Source organism: Chaetura pelagica, unplaced genomic scaffold (genome assembly GCF_000747805.2).
Source record: "Chaetura pelagica isolate M959 unplaced genomic scaffold, ChaPel_1.0 scaffold278, whole genome shotgun sequence".
Classification (NCBI taxonomy): Eukaryota; Metazoa; Chordata; class Aves; order Apodiformes; family Apodidae; genus Chaetura; species Chaetura pelagica.
This window is the reverse complement of record NW_009954497.1, coordinates 2,249,697-2,273,754: the sequence shown is the minus strand read 5'-3', so window position 1 is coordinate 2,273,754 and position 24,058 is coordinate 2,249,697. Positions and strand designations below refer to the sequence as shown.

The 24,058-nt window shown below is 36.6% G+C and overlaps 2 protein-coding genes across 2 annotated transcripts in view; one reads left to right on the top strand and one right to left on the bottom strand.

Moving 5' to 3' along the window:
- SLC30A6 (solute carrier family 30 (zinc transporter), member 6) overlaps window positions 1-9,457 on the top strand; it is a 15,817-nt gene extending 6,360 nt beyond the window's left edge. Inside the window, exons 8-16 of the mRNA XM_010004606.1 lie at window positions 336-416; window positions 1,596-1,631; window positions 2,451-2,545; window positions 3,399-3,447; window positions 5,385-5,504; window positions 5,786-5,888; window positions 6,165-6,212; window positions 6,788-6,856; window positions 8,248-9,457. Coding sequence (XP_010002908.1) covers window positions 336-416; window positions 1,596-1,631; window positions 2,451-2,545; window positions 3,399-3,447; window positions 5,385-5,504; window positions 5,786-5,888; window positions 6,165-6,212; window positions 6,788-6,856; window positions 8,248-8,745 — 1,099 coding nt within the window. The 3' untranslated portion in view covers window positions 8,746-9,457. The remainder of the gene's footprint in view (window positions 1-335; window positions 417-1,595; window positions 1,632-2,450; window positions 2,546-3,398; window positions 3,448-5,384; window positions 5,505-5,785; window positions 5,889-6,164; window positions 6,213-6,787; window positions 6,857-8,247) is intronic.
- A 4,738-nt stretch (window positions 9,458-14,195) lies between these two features.
- QPCT (glutaminyl-peptide cyclotransferase) lies at window positions 14,196-23,647 on the bottom strand. Its single transcript, XM_010004576.1, has 6 exons — window positions 23,507-23,647; window positions 20,987-21,259; window positions 17,934-18,107; window positions 17,001-17,100; window positions 16,417-16,533; window positions 14,196-14,341 (listed from the first exon to the last, which is right to left on the bottom strand). Exons 1-6 carry the CDS (start codon window positions 23,579-23,581, stop codon window positions 14,196-14,198), a joined length of 885 nt encoding a protein of 294 aa, XP_010002878.1. The 5' UTR covers window positions 23,582-23,647.
- Between the last annotated feature and the right edge of the window lie 411 nt (window positions 23,648-24,058).

Below are 24,058 nucleotides of genomic sequence, written 5' to 3'. Positions count from 1 at the left end.
ATTACCAGCATGACTCTTCTAGCTTATCTGAAAAATTATAACTATAAGGAGATCCAAGTCGGAGACTATGCTGTAAAGAACAGTGACAGAATAGGAGAGGAGAGGGACAGGAAAAATAATAAAGAAATGCCAGTTTTTAAGCTGTTTGTGATAGGTAGAGTGTTGGCTTAAAAGAAATTAAAATAATACCATAAAACTTCCAATCTCCTCCCATCTTTCTGTCTTGAGAGAACTGGAAATAGTAGGTCGCTATCTTGCTGGTTCCTGCACAGACCATAATGCATGTGATGCATTGTTCAGTGTTCCATGTTTCTAACTTAATTCTCAAATTTCAGGTTTGAAAGGTTTGAAGTTCTGGCCGTATTTGCATCTACAGTTCTGGCACAGCTTGGTGCTCTTTTTATACTGAAAGAAAGGTAGGGATGTGTACCATTTTCTTTAATTTTTTGTTATGTACCAAGATATTCCAGATTGAGCAAAAGCACATGCATTCTACAAATGCTACCTGTAGAGAGAGATTGTAGAAAAAAAACTTCAGATTTTGAAAAGTATTGCTAAACCTTATGTTGATTATGCTACATGTAGGCTTCAGTTTAAATTATAGGAAGGAAAATGTTGTTAATAATCATGTTTTCCAAAGACTTCTTTATTTCCTTTAATACATTCCTCTATGCGTCTTGACTGTTTAAGTTCATTAATAAATAAAACATTTTTTTTACTTCAGTTACTTCCTGAAGTAAAGTAACTTCATAATATATTAAGGATGTGAATATTTAAAGTATCAACTTAATCAGTCCCTCAAGATTGCTATAGTGTTGGTTTGACATGCCATCTATGCTTGGAAGTGTTTTTATTTCAGGACGTTAGCCTAAAAAAAGGTTTGTTTTTTAAAAATGAAGAGGCTTTTGTTAACTGGAATTTAAAACTGGGGCATCATACCTTCCATTTTTCCGTTTCTCTATAAAGGGCTACATCAACAACTTAGTGAGTTTATTCTATAGCTTTATCTGTTGTACTGACAATACACTGGAATGGTATTCTAATAATGATGCACTGTCAAAGCCTCTGAGTTTTTGAACATCTGTTTTAGAAAATTCCCAAAGCTTATAAGTTTTGCTGTTACAGCAGAAGCTCATTTCTTATTTTACTAATGGGTAAAAAAATGTTTGTATCTCCAGCACGGTATACAACATCTACTTTATTTGGCCTTGCTTAGTGAGAGGCTGTAAGTCAGGGATTTCAGACTTAGTTTGTTGTGGTTACCCATACGGGTGGTAGCAGTAGCAGTCAGCATACTTTGGCATGTTCGTTACAAGCATCTTTACAAGCTCCCAATCATGGTAGCCAGCACCAGTGTGGCACAGTTTGGAAATAGCTGGAAAATCTAAATTATGCCCTGCTGATTTTCAGTGTTCAATGCTTTCATCACTTCTAAAAACTGCTGTGCTTATTTAAGCAATTAATTTATTTTATTTCAGTACTGCATCTGTCAGGTTTTGTTTATGAATGACAGCTAATTCTTCAGAATTGAAAAACATTCAGGTGTCAAGGTTTTATTGTATGAATATAACTAAAATTTTCAATTATTTTTGTAGTGCAGAGCGATTTCTGGAACAACCTGAAATACACACGTAAGAAATTATTTTGACATGTAAAATTATTTTTTTTTCAGTGTCTGTGTTTCTAGTTCTCAATCTAGCATGTATTAATTATGCAAGTACATTCAACAGCAAATTGGTTTGGTACCTTGGCATGTGTTTCAAACTGTGTAAGCTGTATTGCAAACAGTTTTTTCAAGGTACAATTCAAGTGTAATACACATCCTCTCTGAAATGATTTAACTATGTATTGCTGGTTTTTCTAGTTTATTCTCATTTCTTATGGAGGCCTCTTAGGAGTCCTGGTATGTGAGGGGAAGGGTGATGTGATCATTAGGGAACTGGAGGTATTGCAAAAATGATGAAGACTATAAAGAATATGGGGAAAAGAGAAGAAGGTGTTAAGGTGCAAAAGAGTGGGACATGGGACGTATGGTAAAGCTCTAGTTCTCCTAGGCAAGGATAGGGGCATAGTCTGTAATTCCATAGGAAAATGAAGTTTATTTATCTCTACTGCTGAGAGTACTACTGCAATGCATTTGTATTTTCAAAGGATAAATATGTATGTATGTGCTTATATGCAATTATTTCAGAACTGTTAGCATTATGAACAGTATGTACAGCCTGCTGTGATAACATTGACATATGGAGTGCAGTGATCTCAGATAATCCTCAAAAGGAAAATACACTGCCAGTTGTTAGCTTTACACTGGTTTATCTTACTCTTGTTTCCAGTCTCAGTGAATGATACCAAGCAAAGTATTTTGATATTGTTACTAGTAATTACAGCTTGATTTAATGTTCTGTGATGATGTGAAATTAAGATACTTTTTTTTGTTCCCCCCTCTCTAGGGGGCGACTGCTGGTTGGTACTTTCGTGGCTCTCTTTTTCAACTTGTTTACAATGCTTTCCATTAGGAATAAGCCTTTTGCTTATGTCTCTGAAGGTATGCAATAAGTTAATCTATAACAAGAATTGGGAAAATATTTTAATGCTTCTATTTTTATGAAGGTATAACTTGTGTGGTCACTTTATTACTTTTGTTACCCCTATTACCAGATATATGTAGCTGTTACCTCTATTATTATAACTTAATGCAGTTTAGAATTGCCATCCAGATTTCAACTCTGGTTTACTTATAGGGCTCTCTGAGTAGTATGTGGTTATTAGTATGATAAACTGAGTATTGTTTTAATGCTGAAGTACCCTTTATTTTCAGCCTTTTGGATCCAACCAGTGAAGCTTTTCTGACAGATCTCACAACTTTGAAGACAATTTGTGGATATATTAATGGATTAAAAATAAATTAATGTAGTAATTCTTCTTAATAGCTCTTTTGCCTGTGACTTTTTCCACTGTGAAGCTGGCTTGCAGTCTTTCCAACTAACTGCTGGGAGACCATTGAGCATTGTGAAAACTAGTAAATATTGAGAAACAGTCTTCTCTTTTTCCTGGTCTTCCATGTATTTTGCTATAAATAATGCCTTGATTCAGTGAATACGTTTTTTCTTAAGTTGTTTATACTTACAATTGTATATTATATTTGTATATATAAGGTAATTATGGTGGTTATACTCTGCAATTAGATTTGTATTTAATCAGTTCAGATTATTATGAGAGATGGAAATTTTACTGGAAAAGTCAGACTTTTTGTGGTTTTTTTTCAAGTGACTGAATCTGTTGAGATGCATGTGTTCATTCACAGTGTATTGGGTTCTTCCCTTAAAATAAAATGTTAAGTGTACATTAAAATGAGTTCCTTTACTTGTAGTAATTTTACTACCTTCTTTCTTTTGCAGCTGCCAGCACAAGCTGGCTTCAGGAGCATGTTGCAGATCTCAGTAGAAGGTAAAGCTTTATGATGTTTTTCAAAATTTTTAGCTCCTGGAAGGCAGTTTTGTGGCTTTGTGTATAGTAATGATTTAGATGGGTATTGAGGCATAAACTGTTGTGTATTAGAGCTTTTAAAACATCTTTTACCTCCTGTAGGTCTTGTATATGAACTCTAGAGCAAACATGTTCTCTCATATTTCCCAGATGTATCAATGTAATAGAAATACATCTTTGTACATAGCTTTCCTTTTGAATGTGTTCAGTACATTCTATGTAATTCTCCTTGCATGAAGCGAAGTGAACTAGCTTTGTCCTGAATCGACTTGAACTGCATTTCTCAACAATCATTACCTGAGTGATGTATTTTGTAGTAATTTGTGTTTATTTACTCTGTGGGATGGGCAAATGACTAGCATGGTTGCAGCTTAAATGTGTTTTATGAAACGGGTTACTCACTGAAAGACAGCAATGGAAACTGCTCACTTGTCCAGCAGGAAACTGGAAAGTCTATGCCTTCCAGGGGCTGAAGAAGTGTTACTCGTTCATCTTGTCTATTAGATAATCTTGCTTGTATTGGATATCTGAATGTGAAATAACATTGTTTGCAAATCATTTTGTCCGCTGTCAGAAATGTTTATTTTCAGCCATACATGTTGTTCCAAGGACTTATCCTGTCAGTATCAAAATAAGAATGTGAAACCATGTTGTATAACCTGTTATGTGTGCCCATCTGTTTCTGCATGTTGTGATTTTTGTATACAGTTGAGGAAAGAAGAGAATGCTGTTTTGTTACACAGCAGAGTTTCTTTTATATGGGTATAAGGTTTTGTATCACCAGACCCAAATCCTGCATAACAGCTTTGGAAGACTAACAGTAGGGTTGCCCCAAGTATCTGGAGTTTCAGGTTTAAAAAAATTAACAGTGTGGATAGCTGTCACAGACACTAGCAGAGTTTTTCTTGAATGATGTAGTAACACAGTGTTACAGGGAAGGACATGAATAACTTGAAGGACCTCCAGGTAAGAGTCTAGACTTACGACTGGATTTTGAGATAACTTGCAGACAATTATGCCAACAATCAAAAAAAAAAAAAAAATTCAATGTGGTTAATACTTATAGAGCTATTTCATATGTGTTCTATGAGGCAGTCCTGATTACAGAATATTTGCACTTTTATGTAATTATATTGATTAAAATTCTTGCAAGAGCAGACCAGCACATGATGTCTAAACATTGGTTGCTTCCAAGCAGAGCAACAAAACTTTTTGTGTTGTCTTTTCTTTTAGATTGTCCAGTACATGACATGCACTTACATTCAATGGGAAGTACAGAGATCCTTTTCTCTCTTCATGCTCCTATTGATAACTATAAATAAATAATTTTTGCCAGTGTTCTCTCATGGATTTCTTGGTCTCCTCTTATTCAGCTAGCTGGTCTCCCATGAATTAATGAGCTTTGGATTTAAAACACTTGCACACTGAGGTGGCAGATGGATTGCAGGCTATATGTAACCCCCCCAAAACTTGCATATATACAATAGTAATGTCAGAACCTCTTAAATACTTGTGTTGTGTACAGCTGACACAGTTAGCTATGTTACAAGAAAATAGAAAGTAACACAAGATATGTATTTTAACATGCAGAAAAGCTGTAACAAGATTAGTGTATGTAACATTTTCTAGATGGGAAGACAGACTTAAAGCAAAGAGGTATTAGTTTCAGATATGAGAGAGAATGTGATGTGGATCTAAACTGGATGAATTGTTCGTGACATCAGACAATTACAAAACTTGGCACAGAATTAGAAGCGGTTTTACAGCCCTCAGAGACATCATTTGCTGTGACTGCAGGGTGTATTTGAAGTCAAATGCTGCAATAGGGGCTATAACGCTTGGTTTTTGAAGTAATGATGAGCAGCAAGCTGACAGATATTTCTTCTGTTTTGTTACAGTATTTGTGGAATCATCCCAGGATTGAGTAGCATCTTTCTGCCAAGAATGAACCCATTTGTCTTGATTGATATAGCTGGAGCTCTAGCTCTTTGCATTACATACATGCTTATTGAAATCAAGTACGTAGTTGTTGTTTGAAAAAAGTAACAGTTTATGGGAAATGGCATTTTATACTTGAAAGGCATAATCTTATAAAAAGCTGTATTTTGTATTAAAGGGATTGCAACTCCATGAATATATTTATCTTTTCAAAGACATGTAGTTCAGATGAGATTAGTATGTGTAATATTCTGCAAGTAATTTAATGTGTAATTGAAAAGAATGAAAAAGAACTAAAATTCTAGCACCTTTAAAAAAATGTAAATACCTGTTTTTCTTTAAAATTGCTTTTTCTCTCTAGCAATTATTTTGCTGTAGACACAGCCTCTGCTATAGCAATTGCTTTGATGACGTTTGGTACCATGTATCCCATGAGTGTCTACAGTGGGAAAGTACTACTCCAGGTAAGGCAATTTTTTTTGTGGTTTCAGTTTTGTTAAATGTCCTCATTAGTAACAAAAACAACCCATAAAATCTGTTTTAAGCATTTGAATAAGGAGAAGAGGAATTTGTGATGTGGTAGAATAATTTTAAGGGTAGTAGAAATAAGCATAATGAATTTGTATGAATTTATTGTTTAATGACATTAGTCCTGTGTGTAGACTAGACTTACAGACTCTCTTAAACACAGCCAGTAAATCTATATTGTAACTTTTGTTTTCCTTCTATTTTTCTTAAAGACAACCCCACCACATGTGATTGGCCAGTTAGATAAACTTCTTAGAGAGGTAAGTCAATGCATGACATAGTGTGTTACAGTTAACATTAAATAAAATTTGGGAATATTAAGAGGTTTTGTGAGTAATCCAAGAAGATTGCTGAAGAGTTATTTTTTAATATTATTTTTTAGCTGCATGTAGAAAATACGAATCTTGCCATCTAAGAATAGTGTTATACAGGTATCTGGAACAGATGTGTTGAATTAGTGCAGGTTGTTTTTTACTAACTAAATTTGAACTACCATTGAAGTGGTTTACAAACGTGAGGGAGGGGAGAAGAAGAGGAGTGCAGGCAGCTGTTGACTTACAGTATATCAGGTTGAGAAAATGTTGCCAGTAGACAGCAAGAGTTACTTGCAATGTAAATCCATGTTTTTGATGGATTTGGATGTTTAAAGGCAGCAAAAGTACAGTAGATAAGCATTAGTGGCACCGTTAACAGACATTGTCTGTTCTGTGTATGGAAGCTTTTATTTCACTACTGAAAATGCTGCATTATTCATCTGTGTGTAAAAGTACATTTCTAAAAGGAGTTGAAACATTATTTCTAATTTATTTTCATATTTTTGGATGTGTCAAATTAGGTTTCAACTTTGGATGGTGTCTTGGAAGTTCGAAATGAGCATTTCTGGACATTAGGTTTTGGCACTTTGGTAAGACTGTCTTTTTAGCCTTTAAAAAAAGGGTGTCAGTTACTACTTTAATATTTTTATTTAAGTAATGGAAGATATTTTCCTCAAATCTTAAATCTAAAAAAAAATTGATGGAGCTGCAGCTGTGGATTTAGAATTTTGGATGCATTTTGCAACTGCATAATTTCTTTTGTATGTTGGCAGTGAAGAAAATGATGAACAATAGTAGTTTGTGGGTTTTTTCAAATGGTATATTTCTGTTAATTGTCTCAGAGGGTAAACACTGCCTGTAAACTTTCTGGTACAAAAGGTCTATAGTAGAATCATGTTTTCATCCTTTCGGTGGGAGGATGTAGAAGAAAAACAACTAAAGTTATGTACTGTAATTCTGTAATCAGAAAGAAATTAAAGGTTTTTTTGTGATAAGGAATGATCACACAGAATTTGGTTATTCCTAAATTGATGCAGGTGTGTTGTGACAGCTGGAAAATTCAGACTCAAAGAATTTTTTTTCTGTTTCTGAATTCTTCCAATATAGTACCCTTGTTAAAAAAATGAAAAAAGGAGCCACTCTGACTTGCTGATGTGAAAATAGCTTTTGATTTCATATTCTGCTGCCAAAATACTGGATCACAGCATTGTTGGTTTGATCACAGATATTTATAAAACTTTTGGATGCATATTTACATATTGGCATCTTCTAGATTGTAGTACAAACTTCCTGAGACCTGGTTATGTTTTCAGCTGCACCATCTGATGTAAAAGTGGCTTACCTAGCGCAAGCTTTGAACCATATTCTTTATTAAATATGAACTGGAAAAGCATGTGAGGGGTTCTGTTTTGTGTCCTGTTCTCTTCTGCAGCAGTAGTTCAAGGTAAATGAGATACTGAGAGGAGGAAAGGGACAGCCCAGAGTTATATGCACTTCCAAGAAGAACTCTTACTCTGTATTCCACAAGGGGCATTTCCTCTTTTCTTGGTGATGGTCCTCATTTGAGTGTGTCTGCCATGTGTGTTGTCCCTCTTGCCTGCTCCAACAGCATGGTGATGACACTTTTTCCTGAGTTGGGCATATGGAGTTCCACTGCACTTCATTCTTCTTTTGGGCCGCTCTTTCCTGGCTGTTGCCTTTCCTTTCCTGCCATCACGTTGTATTTTGTAGTTTGGTTTTAAGACTCACTTTTGCTGAATGATGATCTTGATACATTCATAAGACATAAACACATTAGGAAATACTTAAATGTATCCTAATTATGTAATTATTTACTAAGTTTCTCAGTTTAGTCAGGAGTCTCCACTGCGAAAGGTCTTTGCATAATTCTCTGCAGGATAATTTGCCTCCTCTTGAATGCATATGGAGGATCTTTATTGACGTAGCAGTTAACAGCCAACTTATTTTTATCACTTTCTAGGCTGGATCAGTACATGTCCGAATTCGGAGAGATGCAAACGAACAAATGGTACTTGCCCATGTCACTAACAGGTTATATACGTTGGTCTCTACCTTGACTGTTCAGATTTTCAAAGATGACTGGATCAGGCCTACCTTATCATCTGCGCCTATTGCAAACAATATTCTGAATGTTTCGGATCATCATATTATTCCAATGCCATCTTTGAAAGCTGCAGATAATTTGAACCCTGTGACATCCACTCCAGCTAAGCCCAGCAGCCCACCACCAGAATTTTCTTTTAATACACCAGGCAAAAATGTGAATCCAGTCATCCTTTTAAACACTCAGACAAGGCCCCATGGATTGGGCTTTAATCATGGATCTGCACCCTACAGCAGTGTATTCAATCAAGGATTTAGAATACCAGGAATGGGAACAACTCAAGGGTTCAGAACTGGTTTTACAAATTTCCCAAGCAGATATGGAACAAACGCTCATGGGCAACCTCGACCATAATAAACAGCATTATTTATTGTACTTAAGGGTATTGACTTAATTCTTTTATTACCCAATTTTTATAAACATTTGGAATGTCAGATCATTCTAAATGGCTGGGAACAAGTGCATTGTTCATATTCATGAAATAGTGAAATTGCAGTTTTTTTCTTTGCTTTTGCAGTAGCCTGTGAAATGCCACAAATATTTTCCAGACTTACAACACTTTGCATAGTTTTTATAGAGTGTCTATTTCTATTCATTTTTTAAAATTAACTTTTCTTTATTTTCCCAAGAATGTATTGAAATACAGCACAACTCCGTAAGTGAGTAAAATTGCAACCAGGTAGCTGTTTTTTTCTAATGAGAATTCCTTACTGAATGTTAAATACCTGAGAGGATAGGAATTGCAGAAATACAAGTCCTAGTTTTCAGAGATGTTTTGATTGTTGTGTTAAGCCATCTTTTAGCAAAGTCGTAATTAGTTTTTCATTGCAAAAATCCATCAATATTCGTGTTGTAGTGGTTGTGAAGACAATCTGGCATTTCAGATTCTAATTCATTTTGTGAAGCCATGTTTTTACACTTCAGTTGATGCTTTTATAGAAATTCATATAGTTCAGCAACCATTTTCTAGTTGTAAGTATTCCATATTCATCTCTGATACTCCTTCCTTTTTGGTTTCACTGCAAAATTATATAGCAATATACTGGGAAATAAAGTGTTTCAAACTGAAGATTTTACAAGAACCTCTTTTTCACAGTTAACCCTATTTAAGATACAGAGCAGATGGCTGTATTGTTTCTGAAGCCGCATTTAATTTTTAACTATGGAAAGTATTCTCTGATTGAATTGTGACTTTGTACTTTTCTTCCTTGTATTTTTTTTCGTAGTTTCAGAGGAAAAAATATTTATATTCCTGGTTTATATCCAGAGTACAGGTCAGTGATCACTGACAGTTCTTAAAGTCATTACTAGAATGCTTAAACTTTGGGGCACACTTGGAACAAGACTGCCTGACTTGTGTCTGCATTTGCATTATAGTTCTACTCTACATCTAGAAGGTCTTGTTTCTTCAGGGCCTTTCTCAGAGAGCTCTCTGGTTTTTCTTAACTGTGTTGTTAACATGGGAAGGCCTTTTAGAAAGACTTCATTTTTTTTTTTTGCTTCTCCTGTACAGTGTGTCTTCTAGTTCACTAGCCAATACTTCCTCTGCACTTTTTTCTGCATCTCTTGGCTGTTAAGGAATGGGTTGCCCATTCCTGTTGTTTCATGTGCAACTCAGGGTGCTATATATTGGCTTCCACCTTGTTAATCTGCATACTAAGTCTCTCTGTTTGTCCAGGATGCTTATATGGAGCTGTAGTATCTCAGGGACTCCAAAGGTATTAATGTTACCTGAAGATAATGGGTTTGATAGAGAAATCTTTCTCTTGTGGAACTGAGTTGGGAGAAAACAGCCTTCATTTGAATTCTCAAGATCTGTGGCTTCTTCACACTGGCTGAGGATTTCTTTTTCTGCATAAGGACATTTCTCTCCTGGTTTGTTTGGTTTTTTTTATTCTGTCCACTTCCTGTGTTTCTCGATCCAATGCATGGAGAGAGGGTGTCACTCTTGTAAACAAAGCACGGTGACATTCTGCATGATGGGATCTTATGGGGATGTTTTAGGCTGAGGGTAGTGTCCAGACTGCCACTGGTGTGTATACAGTCTGTGTAAGCTCCAAGTAGGGAATCTAGTTCTGTACTTCATTTGCAGCAAGAGTAACCGTTTCATTGCTGTGTGAAAAAAATGTAATGACTTGGAAAATTGCACTTAAAAATTACAATGAACTTGTAACAATTGGCTGTGTTTCTATGAGGTCAGTATTAGCTCAGTAATCATCTTTGTTTCATTATTCTGTCTTTATGTGTAGTCTGTTATATGTGCCATTGCTGCATGGAAATCCTCTGAAGTACAGAACACTTGAACAGATTCTCTACTTCTTCGGTGCTGAACTAGGCTGCACTCTACAGGATCTGTAACACCTTAGAGCCAGCAGAATGTTTACAATATACTACTCTCATGTGGCCTATTTGAGAATTGTTACTTACTCCAGTTTCATAACCAAACACTTGCCCTTTTTCTGACATTTTAAATACATATTATATTATATTAGTTGCATGCCTTCTTGTTTTTAGTAGAAATTTAAAGCTCTGTTTTATTAAAAAATGAAGCTAATCTTTATTTTAAAATGAGAAGGGAGAATGAGAATCCCAGAATTGAGTGCAATATAAACACTTTAACAAGATTATTTTTTTGAGTGATTGTTTACAATATCTATCATATGTGTAGATGTTAAAGATTCTTTTAGACATTAGAACAGCTTTTTAGCTGCTTTATTGTTATGAATATATTAAGAATATCTGTTAAATCAGCACAGAGTAAAATGTCTCCTTTTATACAAGGAAAATAAAATCAGTGTCATTAAATGACAAGAAAAAAGTCATAATTTGTGTACAAGATTTTATAGTTATCTTTTTACAGATACTCATTGTTTAAGTGATGCTCTCAGGTAATACTTCAGTCTCAATGAGTACATCTGTGAAACTTCAGAACTGTTTTGCTGGGTCTGCTACCAATATAGACTTGAGGCCTTGTAATAATTCTACAGAAAGCATTTTTACTGCATTTTTGTCTTTTCTAATTGTATTTTGCTGATAGGTGGTCACAATCTAAATGTTTATTTGAAATGTGAATAAGAATTGTTAGTTTATATTGTCTTCATTCCTAGTGATAGGAAAGCTATTCCAGGAAGAGAAGAAAGACGACTGGTACTCACTGTCATTTCTACCAGAGGATTTGGCATTGTTACTCTCTTAACTTATTCCAACTGCAATCACATAGGATCACTGCACTTGTGAATAAAAGCATCAAGCTTTAGAGAATTTGAGGGGCATAGATCATTACGTAGGCTTAAGATTCTTGTGAAAAACTGCATTGTCCTGATATAAAAGGAGCTAGAATGCCTGCTATGATAAAAATTACTAATGTAATATGAGGGCTTTTTACAGCTTTACCTATTGAGTAATGGCTCGAGTTCATTCTGTTCTGCATCTCTTCACCCAAGTCATAACCACAGACACCTTTGGGAGGACTGACAAGTCAATGACAGCCTCTCCTGGGAGGTAGATTTTATTTTTTTTTTTGTTCCCCCTGACTGAGATGTGAAAAATCCTGTTCAAGCAAAGAACCTCTGCAGTGATTCTGCTGATTTGTTTAATCATTATATTAGTTGAAGTCCCTCATTTGATTTCTGTCCCCTGCTGCCACCACCCAACAGGGACAGAGAAACTATCCAGGGATAGGTTCTTCAGCGTAAAGCCTCCCTCTGAATTCTGAAGGGATTATCTGTATGTGCATGTCCAAATCCTATGGCTCTGGATACTTTGTGATATTCAATGTTGAAACTGAGAGTGGAAGAGATACCAGTCCTGGTCTTTTTACTTGCATTCTTTGTTTTCTGGGTATTTTATCAAATGGCTAGACTTTCTCCTACTGCTTGCTCCTCTCTGCCATAGTAGCAGTGAGAACCCACCTTGCACCATGTCTTCTCAGACTACCTCAGGTTCTCGTGCCTTTGGGAGCTTAGACTCTTGGATTCATGTGGTTACTGGGCTGATGTAAATCTTCCTTCCAGCAGTTATTTTTTAAATTAATGCAGATCATATAAATCTCTAAGATGATGGCCCTCTCCTCTGTAAACACTTTCCAGGACTCACATCTAGTTAAGAGATGGCCTTCTTTTCCTGTACCAAAAAAACCAACCCTAAAAACCCAAGGGAAAAAAAAAATAAAGCAAGCCTCTTTATGTTTTCTCCATGTTTTGAGAACCATTAAATCTTATTATACTAACCTGTATCTTGTTTCTCTGAACCGAGTAAATAAAACTCAAGAGAAGTGCATGTTCAGGTAGTGAGAGCTGATGACAAAATAGAAATGCCAGAGACTTGGTGTACTACTATGGTTTCAAAAGCTTTTTAAAAATCAGGTTTTCCCCTCTGATCCCACATGTCATAATGAAGGCTATTTTAAGTTAATTTTTAAATTCTCGAAGAAGCAGAGTAGCACTGCACACTGCAAATGCATACTGTGTTTTTCAGAGGCCCTGCAAAGTATAAAGAACGTCAGTATGAGTTCACCTGTAAAAGTGAAATTAGCCACACAAACTCATGTCTGGTATTTCCATATATAACAATTTTGTTACCTTTCTTTGCCACTTAAGAGAGTGCAGTAGGTGGCTTATACTGCTCAGAGTATTCAAACTTAAGAAGATGTAGTTAGAGTGTTTTCTCACAGACTGAAGTAGAGCAGGTATGACAGCAAAGAGTTCAAATAGCTTTGTATTTACACAGATGTAGAGTAATATCTCAAAACAAACACATCTGTCCAATTTTTACAATTCTCATTGTATTCTATTTCAGAAGTTGCATGCAAAACAAAAACATTTCTCACAAATGCTAAAGCAATGGGAAAAAATCCTTTTGTTTCATCTTGAGCAACAAAACCATATTGATTTTCATTTTCAGGCTGTCCTGTAACAGTAAAATTTTACAAATTTGCATTGCTGTAAATACATTTTTCTATTGCAACTTGAAAATGTGTGTGTATTGTCTTAGCTTCAGAAATGTTTGCTTTAGGAAAATGGTAAAATACGTGCCAAATCTGACATGCCTGCAACTCCATAGCTTATTTCCTATTTCAGTCTCTTTGCCCAGGTTTTCTAATGGAAGAATTTTGGTGCAGTAACATACTAACTTGTTTTTTCTCAGTTCATCCTCTACCAGCTTGATTTTTTTTTTAATTTTTTTTTTTCTTCAGATGCTCTCATCTTTTTTCTTACCAGTGGAAACCATAATTCTGTAGGTAGCTTTTGCATACTGTTATTTTGGCTTCTCCTATTGATTTCATTCCAGGCTAGATTTTATCCAGAACGTTATACTAAGTTGACTGAATTATTCTAGTAAGGAATGTAAAAGCATAGGTTTATTGAACTGGTAAGTATCTTCTTCTGATATTACAGGCTATGGCTTTTTGTTTTACAGTGATTTTTGCCTCTTTTGGTATTGTGGTATAAAAACCCAGTACTGAACACTGCCAAAGTTGGTCATACCCAAGCAGGGTAAGTCAGGAGGCATTCCCCTCAGGGATCTTAATATATGTGACATAAAACAGTGATGACAATCTGGAAAAATTCTGGGGCTTTGTATTCAGAGGAAAGACAGGGAAAGATCAAATTAATTCCAGACTGAAGCTAATTCTTATTTAATACTATCTTATTTGGTTTCAGAGAACACTGGGTCAGGAACAGCTGAATTCATAATCATTCTAGCAAGAGCCACTTAAGTGCTCTTCAAAGCAATAAAACAGCAAATGTGAAGGTGAGCAAACAGTATTTAAAATGGAGTGCAATTTGTTGCCATTTTGTCTATCACAGGTTTAGATACTCCAGTACAAACACTTGGAGAATTTTGTTGAGATTGTCAATAGTGGGTTTGTCAAGGTTTTCTTCTGTGTCCTCCATGGTATGCCATACTGCAGGAAAAGGGGATGGAATCAGATGTAGGACCGGAACCCCTATTAAAAATAAAGTGAAATTTGGAGAAGAAATATTAAGAGAAGTTCTGTTAGGCCAACTGATAACATTGCCATTCAGCAACAGAGTCAGGTAACTAGACAATAAGCTTACTTTGTATAGAGGTGTGTGTGTCATTGCAGCTCCTCTTTTTTACCTTCTTTCTCCTTTCTTTTTTTTTTTTTTTGTCTCTGACTGCAGCCCATCCATTTTATTGTTTGTTTCCTAAATCTAGCACCTTCCTTCCCTTAGTGTACTTTACCCTCTTTGTTTCTTTAAGACACCTTTAGCTAGTGGTTTTATTGTGATACTTGATTTTTTATTATTTTTTTTTTAGATCCTTTGCAATGTAGTTGTTGATATGGTTTCTAGACACTACAGGAGGGCAGAGAAACCACTTCTGCTCCCCAAACCGAAAACTAATGACCATGTTCTTGTGACAGTGTTAAGACTGTATGTACACTTCTTGAAGCATTTTTTTAGTCCTCTCCATGAATGGTAAAATAGGATGTTTGTATTTTCACTGTAAAATAGAACTACTGTTATCCTCAGATAAAAGAACTTGCATTTGCTAGGATCTGAATCGCTGCATATATGCATACATCAAGCCACCTATACATACTGCAGCTTCTAGGTAAAAGATGAGTGAAATCAGTCTTCTGCTTCCTGTTCACTTTTTGGGGGAGCATTGTTTCTCCCCAGCCTCTTTCCCATTTTACTACTTTTCCTCTTTAATTTTTCAGCTGCATACCATTAAGGAATCTGTTTTCTTCACTAGGTGTTAATCATGTTATTAGAAAAGGTTTTGAAGTGTAATCATAGTCTTCCTCTATCTGCTTCTCCCATGCAGGATTTTTGATACTGGTGGACATGTATATGATGGCTGTGTTGGTTTTGCTGGCCCTCCTCCCTGTGTTGGTGTGAAAAATGAAAGATCTCTTGAGTTGAAGAGCCATTGAGCAGAAGACAGTAACCATAGCTCAGTGGATAGTTGCAGGTGTTCTGTGCCTGCTTCCAAAGCTGTGTGTGCATTTTCACATTACTCAGTAGTTATCAGAACATAAGCAATGGTAAAATTAGGGGCTGGATATGAAGATACCTCCCTCCGTTCCTAGGTAGACACCCTCCTCATTGAACTAATGTTACATTCCTTTTTGGTTAACTCTTCTCTAGCAATATAACTCTTCTAGTCCTTGCTGTACAGTGGAAGATTTCAAACAGAAGAGATTACTCTTATCTATTGCTCCTCTCCCAGCTTAGTTTTGAAGATGTTCTGCTGAGTACTTGAAGGACATGGAATCCACATGTGGAACTTGGACAAGTGCTTTAATGTAGCTTGACAAGGTGGCAGCAGTAGTACAACTGTTTTCCCTTTCTTCGATTTAATCCCATAGGAAAAGAATTAACACAAAGTCAGAGGCTATCATGTAGGTATCTGACTGGAGAAATGCTTAGGTAGGCAATCCCAGTTTCAGGTTATGTGCCTAATTCCAGGAACAATTTCAGGCATATTGTGTCCTCTGCTACTTCTGCTGACTACTCTGCACTTTTCCCATCCCTCAAGCTGACAGCTGCAAAACTTCCATTCTCTTCAGGGAATAAGGATGTCATGTTTGAGTATCTGAGTTTTTGCAGGAATCAGTTGCTCCAAATTTAAACAGGTAACGGTGAGCTTTGCTGTGACTTTGACAACAGATCTTTAGAGATTTTTCTAGTCTTTGAAGATACGACCCTTGAGTGTGTAACTGCTCCTAGAAATAGTAACTAGTTGGCTAGCATAGCATGTAGTGACATCCCACTGGATCAGAGTTGCTTATCTTTGTAGGACACTCCTGCTGGCAGAATTGTCCATTATCTCTGTGCCACTGGAGCTGTGCTCGTGCAAAATGAGGATGGATTTGTTTTAACATTGCTTTTATTCTGATAAGTTTTTGAAAACTGCCTGCATGAAGCTGGATTTGAAACCCTCATGTTGGGGCAAAAAACCCTGAAAATCAGGATCATATGCATTTTCTTGCTCACTAAATGATGCATTTGTTACGCAGTTTATACTTTAAAATATAAGAACTTCCAGTACCTCTTAATAAAAATGGAACATGATCATCTTCAACTAAGCCTCGATGTGAAGTAGTCTGGAAATACTGCCTTTCAACGAGGTGATTCTTCAACAGGTTCATATTGTGTAGATCTTCTTCTGTAATACAAAATGAAAGTGATTATTACAACTTTTGGACAATATAAGGCCAGTTACATGGAAGCTTTTTCTGTCAAAGAAAAAAGGAGCTGGTGACTGTTTTTTTCCATTTGTTTAGTACTTAGAAGACCTCAAGATTGGTGCTATTACTGTCATTTTACGAAAGTGAGAACTAAAACACAGAAGTGAAACAGTTTCCAAGAATCACAGAGTGAGAACCAGCAATAGAATCTTGCTTCCTGGCTTCCAAGTGTCTGAAAATCTTCCTCAGTTATTTAATTAATTAAATATTAAAATCTTTGTTCAGGTTTAAGATGCATCAGATTGAACTTTTACATTATTACATAACTGTAAAACAAAAATAATTAAAAAAAAATCTTATTTACAGAGCTTAATACTTAATACTCATTTCAGAAACTACACACTAAATTTTCAAATCTGTTAAAATCCCAATCCCCTCTTCTTACCAATTGCTTGAAGCCTCTGAAACCATCTAATAGTTTTTGGAAAATAATTGGGAAAGACAGGGTTTGGTGCACCAATTAAATCCAGTAGTACAAGCAGGTCCTACAGAAGAAAGAGTATTTAATATGGATTCTTTACCATCAACAGCAGCAGCAATAAAACCTCTCAGTTTCTGTAGAGGTCATGATTGGATCTTTCATAACTCTGGCCAAAGATCTGGCTTTTCTACCATGGTGCCTAAGAACTCATTAGCAGAACCCGATTCAAATCTTAGGGGTTCTGGTGTCTTTCCAAATTGGAAAAAGGTAGGCTGTTTCTCTGTTCCTCAAGATGGAGCAGACTGCATTGCTTTGTTTGCAGCTTGTGTGTTATATCCCTTTAAAAGAAAAACTGGTAGGTGGGGAGAAAGAAGAGGAAATTGCTTCTTCCCCAGAGAATAACAGTCTGTCAAGGGAAAGACATTTTATGAGTCACAAGATACAGTTGCAGAAGAAAAGTGTTTCAGCAGTGAGTGGAGAAACTAGAAGGCTGCAGGGAGAAGGGAGCAGACAACCAGAATGTTAGTAGGAAACAGCTTGCTGTAGCTTAGCTAGGAGAGGTTTGTTCATCAACTGATAGTGTGTCTGTGCTCTTTCCTGGTATCTTTGAATTATCACTGTTGAAGAAAGTGGGTATCCTAGTTTATTTTCTTACACATTTGTGTGTTTTGATTTTGCTATGACTCCTCATACTTGCATGGGGAAGGTCTAAGCAGATTCACCTGAAAAAATCTTTTGCCAACTCTATTTTGTCACATCTCATAAAATTTCCACGAGGCTGCTTCTGCCATTACCTTTGGTGTGGTTCATGGTTTCCTAGGAATTTTGCCAATTACTAATTAAATATTTTAAGAATGCAATTTACTATTACTCATTAGAGAGGTGAAAGCCACTTACTATGCCTTGCAGCTGATTTGTTGTTGAACCAGGTGGATGTGGAGTAGATACCATTTTTTGAGCTAAGTGTTGAGATCCATAGAGGGAGTCGGAAGGGGACCACCGGACAAAGGCTTCTTCACCATCAAAAAAAATGAGCTGAAGTGAAAGGTCTGGTCTTGACATTGAGCTGGTCTGTTGGAGGAAGTGAAAGGTAACAATTGATTCTGGCCAGAACATTAAATAAAGGACAAATAGTGTCGTCATATAAGCAACATCAGTAGGGGGTATATTTTTTAAGTACCCTTTGCAAACCTTCTTAGGGCTGTTAAGCACAGGTTATGGTGTAATCGTGGTAGTGATCAGTCATTATTTATCTAGCACAGTGACATGTTGTCCATCCTGGTATAATTTTATTTTGGTTCTGGCTAAAAGTTTCATTTCTGACCTTAGTGGATGTGAGCTGATATGTTGAGACAGGTCTGCAAAATCAGGTAGCAGAAACATCAGCTCAAATAAGGAGGAGGCATGTCAGTAGCACTACCTGGTGTAAGTACTAATATTATTACTTGATAGTGCCACAAAGGAGTAGTATCTGTGCTACAGCTGGACATCAGTGGAGGTGATTTATGTATTTTAAAGTTGATGGTTCTTTGAGGGACAGAGAGCAGTCAGTCATGAGAAGAATGACCATTTCTTTTCCTTCAGGGAAACTCACAACCACTCAGGTGACTTTACCCTAAAACCAAAGCACAGAGAGTGGAGTAGACACAACATTCCCTTTCAACAACCAAAAATATCACCACAGTAAAAACTGTGTATATGCATGATTCCTGTATTGAAGGTCACAAAGAAGACATCTGTGTGAAATTTCAGCCCAATGCAAAAGGAGCCTTTTTTCTCTGTTTACTAACTGAAGCCCTGTTTGTTGTCTACAACAGGGCTAAACCCAGTTTGGTTCTGCTATATGAGCTGTTTGGGGAACTGTAGTCTTGGCAGTTGCCACAAATATTCTAACCCCTCTGTGAATTAGTGTTCAAGTTAAATTGCATGATATGGTTAAAAAGGTGGGGTCACTGGCAACAGTCATGTCCTGTATGGGCTATAACTCCCAACCAGCTGGAGTTTATCCAATATAAACAGTAGTGGAAAATTTCTATAAAGACATCGCTCACGTAGGCAAGATGATATTGATTATGCTCAGTGCTATATGGATTTCAATAATGACAATTCTTTGCTGCCCTTTGTCCTTTGCACAGGACCAAGCTATTTTGATAGCAGTCATTTTGCATTACACTCAGGAGGAAACTGTATTAATGCCATTTGAATTTTAGAAAGTATGATTTGTAATTGTTATTACCATTTAACACATTCACAGGTCTGAATGATGTAGTGACATGTCTTTACCCTTTGATTTTAAATTTGCTCTATATAACTGGAGCAATGTCAAGATAAAAATCACAGCTTCAAGTCAAAAGTATAAATAGATTTGGCTGAAAACACAACAAACTTTGTTATGCTACTATGAGCAAATCAAAAGGGTCATAGCTAATATATTAAGCAGATGGATCCGATAGTGTATTTTGTTAACAGACTGTACAAATGTTAGCCTGTGCAAAGTAATTATCTTGCCTTTTTGTCAGATGCTGTCATCTTACACGATAAATCAATTTAATAAACAAATTATGTAATACTTGTGAAAAATTCCAGTCTCTAAGTCACTGTGCAGGTTGTTTCATAGATAAGTATCAGGAAAAATTATTCCAAATGAAGCTTCTAAATGTAAGCGTATGTATTACTGGAGTGCTTTGTTTTGTGACAAAAAACACTGGCATATTCTTAATCTTCTAATTCTTAAATGTTCTAATGTCAGAAGGCACCAAATCAGTTTCTGGAAACAACTGCTGTCGAGTAATCTTAATACCCAACACTTTGTAAAGCATTTTGGAGACCTTCTCCTGTGAAAGCTCTTAAGGGTGTGTATCAGTAAATCGTAGATAGTGAACCAGTAGATGGCACTCATGAATCTGTAATCCTAGAAATTTGTAATCCTAGAAGCTTTAGGAGCTTGTAGGATCAACAGATTTTTGTGCCTAGCAATGGCAGCACTCTGAAGTAGTTTTTCATAGCATAGGTAGCATAGACTGATAATATTATGCTATTACTTGAGTGTTTTCCTGTACTCAGCCATCACTTGTTTAATAAATAAACTATTAAAATTGATTAAAAAAAAGAAAAGCTTGAAATGGTTATGGGATGGAGGGACATCAGTGTAACTCTCCTGCACAGCAAATAGTTCATCCATCTCCCAAAACAGAATACAAGTAAAAGGTTTTAAAAGTGCAAGATTCAGAAAGCTACAAAACTTTGTCAATTACCTTAGAGGTTACTAGATATCCTAAGTGCTTCTGAGTAGAGTTCTGTGCTTTGTAGATAGAAAGCATACATTATTCATGTATAAATGGTTATTTTTGTATAGTATATATTTATTAGATAATTTTTAGACAGCCATCCTTTGCATAAGTAGCAGACAGAGATCTCTGTTCTGTTCTTCTCAACGTCAATGGGAGTTTTACTACAGGCAGAGCAATCAGAGAAGCGGACACACAGGCTGTGAGAGAGAACATGGAAAGTGTCCCAAGGCCAAAAATGAATGAAAATGAAACAAGCAAACTACCTTGATTAACTGAAGCTTGTCATCCAGTGCACGTGCCAGCTCTAGTATCATAGCACAAGGCACAGCTGAATCAGTTGCTCCTACAAACACTCTCTCCTGCCATTGTTGTTGAAAGAATTTTGAGTCGTAGTGGCAAGCGAGTACCAGGTGGCGTTTTGCAGAGGGGTTGAGAGTGCTGATGATATTTGAAAATGTTTTATATCCATATGGTGTGTATCTCTGAAATGTATCTTCTTCAATTTCCCAACCAACCTGTAATCTTTGAAGACGGTGCTTGATATCAATGGGAGTTTTACTACAGGCAGAGCAATCAGAGAAGCGGACACACAGGCTGTGAGAGAGAACATGGAAAGTGTCCCAAGGCCAAAAATGAATGAAAATGAAACAAGCAAACTACCTTGATTAACTGAAGCTTGTCATCCAGTGCACGTGCCAGCTCTAGTATCATAGCACAAGGCACAGCTGAATCAGTTGCTCCTACAAACACTCTCTCCTGCCATTGTTGTTGAAAGAATTTTGAGTCGTAGTGGCAAGCGAGTACCAGGTGGCGTTTTGCAGAGGGGTTGAGAGTGCTGATGATATTTGAAAATGTTTTATATCCATATGGTGTGTATCTCTGAAATGTATCTTCTTCAATTTCCCAACCAACCTGTAATCTTTGAAGACGGTGCTTGATAGCTGTGATTACAAATTAAAAAAAAAAAAAAAAGAAGATACATTTTATAGCAGAAAATGTGATGTCATTATATAAAATAAGCAAGATCTTTGCTATCTTATCTTCTGACTGGCTCACTTGCTTTTCATTTCTCCCTTTTGTCTCTTCTCTTTGGAGTCCGAAGGTGCTTTGACTGATTGCCCATTAATATGACATATTAAGATCTTGATCTCTGAAGTTCCCAGCCCACTGGTTTTTCAGGTGTAACCAGAACAGATTTAATGTTTACCTTTCCAAATCCAGACTCAGTTGTGCCCTTAAATTAAATGTTAGAACTGGCTATGGAGAACTTGGTATGGCTATTTTGAGAATTACCACACACAGATGCCACAGCAGTATAAAATAAACACTGGGGGCTTTTGGTTTTTTGGTGTGGGGTGTTTGGGTTTGTTTTTTTCATTTTTTTCACTTCTATGAAAAATTTGCCTTTCCAGTGACATAAGTTGTTTACAAGGTTGCAAGAGTCTGGTTACTGTAAATTAAAGAAAGAATTAAACATTTCAGAACTACTTTTAAAAATTAAATCCTTTAAATTTAGTTCATGTAAAGATGAAAGTTAAGATAGTGTGTCTATAAAAGAGATCATTCATTTTTGGTATCTTCCTACCTAAAAAGAATACCTCTCACAAGCCCAGTTAGGCCTGTTATGGAGTTCTGTATTAGAGGGCCATCTCTGTGGAGGAACTTATTTTTATGAGTCCTTAAAGTGCTGCTTCACGGCAGATTCCTCCCTCTTTAAATAAACATTAGGAAAAGCCTCCAAGGAGAAAAAAGGAGAAAAAAGAAGGCAAGACATTGAAGACTTGTCCTGTACTTAGTAAAGTCAGTGTGAATATTGCCACTAAATTTTAGTGCTAGAAAAAAATCCCATTGTGTTTGTGGTCACCCCCTGAAAGCTTTTATGGCATTGTATGGTCTATCTGTAGGCTGAGCAAAGTATGTCTGTTACGGATTAAAGGGAATATATAAACCTGGATGGAGTTCCCAGCGTGCACTAGCTGTGACTTGGCACTACCCTTCCCTCTTAAAGGAGTCTGATGCTTTTTCTATGTCTTAACAAAGAAATGTCATCCGCTTCAAACTCTGTGTGGTTCTTTTTCCTTTGGTAGGGGTCTACTTTAGTATCTGCTGTTACCTTCTAATGATCCTATTATTTTGAACATGATTTGTGGCTTTCTAGCCAGGCTCAGTAGGTCTTTTGTTTTTCTTTTTCTCCTTTCATTTGGCTGCCTTCCAGGGTATCACCAAAGAAACCACAAAACTAAATCTATAGAGATATGCACACAGGCATGCACACACAGGCACAGGGCATAACAATGCTGCATTTCTCCAGTCTACCAACTGCAGAGGGACAAATAAACTTCTTGTAATGAGTGCTATCTTGGAGCTGCTAAGTCACAGCCTAAAGGGCTGATGAAGGCTAGTGAGATCTGAATATCTTCTAGTAAACTCAGCTGTACCACCGTTTTGGTCTCCCACTTGTCTAATGTAATCCAGAGCCAGCATGGCACATAGTCCTGAAGAAGCCTATGTAGAGCAGAGGTGCCAGCAGGGCAGCAACCTTATGGTAACTCCTTGTGGTGCAAATACAACAGGCTGGAGCTTTGACTGGCTTGGGGCCAGGTGCAACTGGAGTATGTTAGCCCAGCATTAACAAGCTGCTGTACCTGGGCCTAAGAAGCTAGTGTGGTATGTGGACCAGTCTCTTCGTGTTGACCATTTAATCCACCTGCTGCCCATCTGAGCCCCTCTGATCCCTGTTTGTGTTGATGTGCCCACCTACAGCAAAACCACATAGGAGTGTAGGACCTCTCTAGAAAAAGGGCAGGGGGGTGTAATTTATTTCCTCCCCATCTATGGTCCCAGGGGGGTTGAACCGGTGACCAAAAACCTCTTAATGTAAAGGAAAGGACAACAGCTGTGTTACTCTTTGGGTATGAAACCTGAGGCAAGCTTTTTAATTTAAAACATAAATTTAATATCAATTTTTTTTTTTTCCATCATGCCATAGAGCCGGGGCAAATAATGTCAGCTAAAGCGCAAGCTGTGTCATGCAGGCTTAATGCAGTCTAGACTTGAACAATTATATAGTTCATTCTACTGAATGAAAGGAATGTGTCTGTCCCTTTAGTGGTCACTAAAGGCACTACCAGAATATAAGTAACAGACATTCTTAGAGATTTTCAGGAAATGTTGTCTCACCTGTCGTACAATGTAATTTCCTGGTGACCCCGAATATCTTTCTATCAGGAAAGGGCGCAAATCGTTCTCCCACATTTCAGAAACATTGGTGTTTGCTGCAACTTCTTGAATAGCATCAGAATGTAAAATTCTTGGTTGGTGAGAATACTGTAGAAGGGGAAAAAAGGAAAGATTAGTGTAACTAATACTAGACCTTTTAACCTTGTTTTTCTTCAGAATTACAGGAAATACATTATGCTACTTCTGTTTACTGACAACAACAAAAAAATGTTAAAAGAGCTTTTCTTTCAAAAATTATTTACATTTTTAAATTCTGTGGCTTCTGTATCTCTAATTACCATACAGAATATACTAGTACTAATAACATGGGAAAAATTTTTACCTACCAGCTAGCTGCAAGAATTCAATCCATGATGGGAGTCTCTCTTTGCTAGTGTCTTAATTCTACATATATACAGTCATGTCTGCAATTGTGTCACCATCAAATGAGGCTTCAATTGAGACAAGCACCAGAAGCTTTGTTTTTAGTAGTAGTAATAATACTTAGCTTTC